At 34.1% G+C, this 4,676-nt stretch overlaps 1 protein-coding gene across 1 annotated transcript; it reads left to right on the top strand.

The window, feature by feature from the left end:
* The first annotated feature begins 209 nt into the window (after positions 1 to 209).
* On the top strand, positions 210 to 4,397 carry LOC129260321 (uncharacterized). The gene is made up of 4 exons (XM_054898322.2): positions 210 to 446; positions 1,062 to 1,333; positions 2,855 to 3,008; positions 3,923 to 4,397. Exons 1-4 carry the CDS (start codon positions 344 to 346, stop codon positions 3,991 to 3,993), a joined length of 600 nt encoding a protein of 199 aa, XP_054754297.2. The 5' UTR covers positions 210 to 343; the 3' UTR covers positions 3,994 to 4,397.
* Positions 4,398 to 4,676: the final 279 nt, after the last annotated feature.

Here is a 4,676-nt window from a genome sequence, read left to right as displayed (position 1 = left end):
CAAAAAATATTATTCACACCCCTCCATTCTGGGAGAGTGTCCTTCCCAATCGAGATCCACCCCCCATCCACAAAAAAATCCCCCGGCGTCATCTCGATGACGTCAGAAGATTCGGGGAATCCCCTACTTGCTCGTTGATCGATGGACCTGTGATATTCCCTCCAAAATGAATGACGAGGTATTTAACTGTCTGTCCTTTGGTCCTGCAGATTATTATTCTTGGTTCGTTCGCCTGATAGCAAATAGGGAATAATAAGCAACCCTCTTCGGTGTAATCATAACACTCACTCCTAACCGCAATTGTTGCTAGAGATACAGAATTAGTCATCAAAAGCTAGTCTGGATGGAAGCCCTGACACCTACATCGTGTGTGAGTCACAGGAGGAGTCAAAATGCTATTATGACGCTAAAGTATGGTTTGATTATCGTTACTATATTTGGTGAAGGTAAAGAGACAACTTTTTTTTCTATCTTTTTTTTTATAATTTACCGACTGAGATGTGTTTTATGTATTTTTTTTTCGAACCACTCCTCCAATCCCCCGATTAATAATATTTAAAAAAGATAAATTAGTATTTTCGAAAGATCTTTTTGTGAAAAATAATTTTGCACAAATGTATTTAAAAACAAATGTAGATTAAATGAAGCTTTTAGTGCCTGAAATGTGATGCAAACTATCAGTCAAATCAAATTCAGAATTAAAGATATAGAAAGACAAGAAATAGACAAAAAAAAATATTGGGGTCTCTCTTTTAGTGAAGACCATAATATGGCTGAAATATTTATTTTTATTTAAAAATGCTAAAAACATGAGGAAGACCAATTGATAAGATGGGTTTAAAACAAATATGTCGGCACGAAAATAGATCATACTGGGAGCTGAAGAAGATCATAAACGAACCAATTTACCTGGACGACTACACTTAAAAGAGAAATTTTCAGCCCGGCTAACTCCGCAAGGGGTACAAATTTTGATCTAATAACTTATGAGTTTGTTCTGTGAAACAGGATTGTTGATGACAACTTTCTCTCTCTCTCTCTCTCTCTCTCTCTCTTCACAGTGCTATCTCTGCCACCAGTCTATCGTGAGTTATCAACGTCAGGAATACCTACTGACTGGGACATTGATGTTAACGAAGACGAAACGATTCTTCTTCCACCGTGTGAGAACAAAATGAAAAAAGAATATCAACCGTCCGGTGTCATCTGGGGGACTGGTCGAAACCCGTCAGAAAACACGATGCTTAAAAACTACCCAAAAGATCCAGATCATGAATTCTACCTTGTCATCTCAAATGCTACACACAGGGATGCTGGCATCTACTGGTGTCAGGTGAGTCCTGTAGTTATGGTTGTAAGAATAGATCCTTTAAAGGGAAGGGAAGTTTGTTGTAAAAGTACCCGAAAAATGATAAAATTAGAAGCGGAAAGTTTAAGAAAGATCCATCAAAGATTAAAAAGTTATTTTGATTTGTGAGGTCCAGAGACAAAGTGAACTCACCAACACATCTCTTCCTCTCCTTTATTTTCTGAAGCGCATAGATGCACATAATTATGTTATGTGTTATGCTCTGTACAAAAAACTTATTATTATTGTTTTATTTTATCATTATTATGATTATTATTATTATTATATGCAGTACAAGCAGCTGCCCCATATCTTATGTAATATAAAATGCATAAATTTCACTTTTTAATATTCTGTTCGCATTGGAGGTACAATAAGAATTATTATTTGACATTTTATTGATGTTTATTTACCACACGATATAGAGGGGGATTGCTCGCATATGACGTCTAAAAAATAGATTTCTAATAATTTGGTAAAAAGCCTTTCATGGTTTTTCCTTAAACCGTCGGCAATATTTTGATGGACTTTCCCTTTAACATGTTTAAATACTGCAGAATTGAATTAACATATTAATGAAAGACTGAGTAGTCTTATTGAGGTAGATTAAAGTCAAACTTTCTTGAGATTTTATGGGGAAGAATCAAATTTTGACACCACCCGAGGTGAAAAGCACTATTAAAGGGATGGTCCGGGCTGAAAATATAAATCAAGCGTGTTTCATGCAACTTTTTCTCGACAATGCGATTTTATGCACGGGGTCTCATATGAACGATTAAAAATAAATATCAAAGTTATGAACTTTGTTTTCCGAATACATAGCAGTAAAAGCCAGAAAAGGTCAGTCAAATTCGTAATTTGCTAGCACCACTTTCAATTGTTTTAACTCAGTCATGCATGCATAATGAACATTGAGAAGGGCTTCAAATGGAAGAGGGGAAGTGTATCTTGTCATTGATGTACATATCATGAAGCAAATCTATAATTTTGATGGTAAAAAAAAATTACACTGAATTCCGGTTTCCTTCTTTTCTGGGACGCACTATATAGTATAAGGCTGCATGCAGTCACGCTAACAAAGCAGACTCTACATTGACCAATGATAGGCCGAGATTTGATCGGTCTGGAGTCGGTTTCTTGATGTGGCTGCAGGCATAAACCAAGTATACGTAATGCTATTCCATCGAATTCATTTGCTTGCCTCTACTAGCATCGTCGGGCAAGGGACAGTGAGATAAGTAAGGAATAAAATATGAAACTATGATAATAATTATACGTAGAGGTACATTGGTAAAAAAAAAACTCTATTCCTGTTTGGGTGATTAACCTGTTATTTCTTAATAATCTGATGTCGAAATCACATTTAAGGCTGATATTGAATCCAACGTCTCAAATGCTATATACAAACCCCAATGTGGTCGGGATAAGCGAACCTACACAGAATCCGCACCACAAAGATATTGTATAATAATTAAAACAATGACAAATCTGGTTATTTTCTTCCAGCTGAAGCTAATTGGTCACAGTGCGATAAATTGCACGCGTAATCTAACCGTGGTGCCAACAGAGGTAGAGGAAGGCAAACCGCAGCAGGAGAAGAACGGACAGCAATCGGCGCCCAGCAGATCAGCGGGTGAAACAACGCACAATCATTTTCAAGGTATCCATGGCAAGCTATCTGGTATTTTTTCAAGAAAATATGTTTCTTCTTAACATGGTTAATACGCATAATAACTATGATCATTATTTAAACATTATTAAGACAAAGGCTTACATTGAAGAAAAAAAAATCGCATTAAAATGAATATGTATTTTTTGGGTATAATATACTGGTCGTAAATTAATGATAAGTGAGTCTTGTGGTGATTTGATATTGAACTGAAAATATTATGTATATTATACATAAAATAGAAACATGAAAAATGAGGAACAAAAAATTATTGGCAAAAATTTATGGCATATTGTACCATGCATGGATGATTGTACATTGCCTTATACGGAAAATGAAAAATAGAATTAAAAGAATAGGAAGGCTATGAAAATATTTATATAACTGTGAATGGTCGATGGAACGTAAAAGGAAGGAAATGAAAAGTGAATAAGATAGGGTTACATGTTTTAGACATTTCAAACTAGCTTCTATATCAAAGAAGTATAAGAAGAAAATAATACATTCTACAATTTTAAAATCCTTATTGTTTTAAACGTTTCTTCAAGATGGACAGCCTGAGAATCAATTTTGATAGATGGGTGAATGTTATTCCAGTACCTATTTCGAACCATCTTTTGGGGCGAGGGGTATCCGTAAAAACGGAGAGTGCCTTTGCTTATTGATATTCGCCCCCCAAAAAATATTTTTTAAGACATGAGAAAGGACATTTATTAATTTTTTTGTATCATGATATTAATCATCTTTTCTCCTCCGTGTCCTCTGAGAAATTTATTAGTTTTGATGCATATATTGTTTGAAATATCAATAAAAAAGTCTTTAAAGAGAAGTTGCATCTTATTCTTATTCCCCTTTCCATATACTTCAAAACCTTTATTATTCTTTTCTCTTCATTTTGATTACAGCATTCAAGAACCTCTGCTTGCTGAGCGGAATCCTTACATTATGGCTGAACAACATTGGTGGCTTTCGGTAGAGGGATCAGAGAGGGAAATGAAGTTATTTTTATCGTTATTTCATTATATTCTATTCAAATGTACCTCAAAGTAATATCAAAACATAGTTACACGATATTAAATGTATCAGTATGATTTTTCATAACGAAACTGCCGATATTTTGTTTTCCTTCCATTATATTAAGAGGCGATTATTTTGCAGATTATACTATTAAGAAGAAACTCTATTTTGAAAATAAAAATGCCATGTTTCTTTCCTGAGTTTCTTTTTTATCAGGTTTTTTTTCAAGCAAAATAAAGAGAGCAAGAGTCTTAATAATACAGAAAATGTTCAATAGTGAAATAGATTTTGATAGGTCGTTTATAAAAAAATGTATAATTGTCAAACAAATGAAAGAAATCGATTCTGTAGAAAAGTAATACTTTTCAAAAAAAAAATACTTTATTTATTAATTGTTGACAATCTTCGATAAACTGAGCATGACTGTCAGGAACATTAAAACAGTTTCCTTTGTACATATTCTGAGCAGCTCTCAAAAACAATTTAAGTACTTTATTACGCGTCATATTTCCAATCTTATTTAAGGCTATTAACTTCAGTCATCAATCTAAAATATTTGGTCATCGTGCCTCGTCGGTTTTGGGACCCCTTAGGCAGGTTTTGATCAAGAAACTGATGGCCCAATGTTATGAAATTTTTCCT

Source organism: Lytechinus pictus, chromosome 5 (assembly GCF_037042905.1).
Source record: "Lytechinus pictus isolate F3 Inbred chromosome 5, Lp3.0, whole genome shotgun sequence".
NCBI classification, from domain to species: Eukaryota; Metazoa; Echinodermata; class Echinoidea; order Temnopleuroida; family Toxopneustidae; genus Lytechinus; species Lytechinus pictus.
This window is presented reverse-complemented; position numbering and strand designations above follow the sequence as displayed.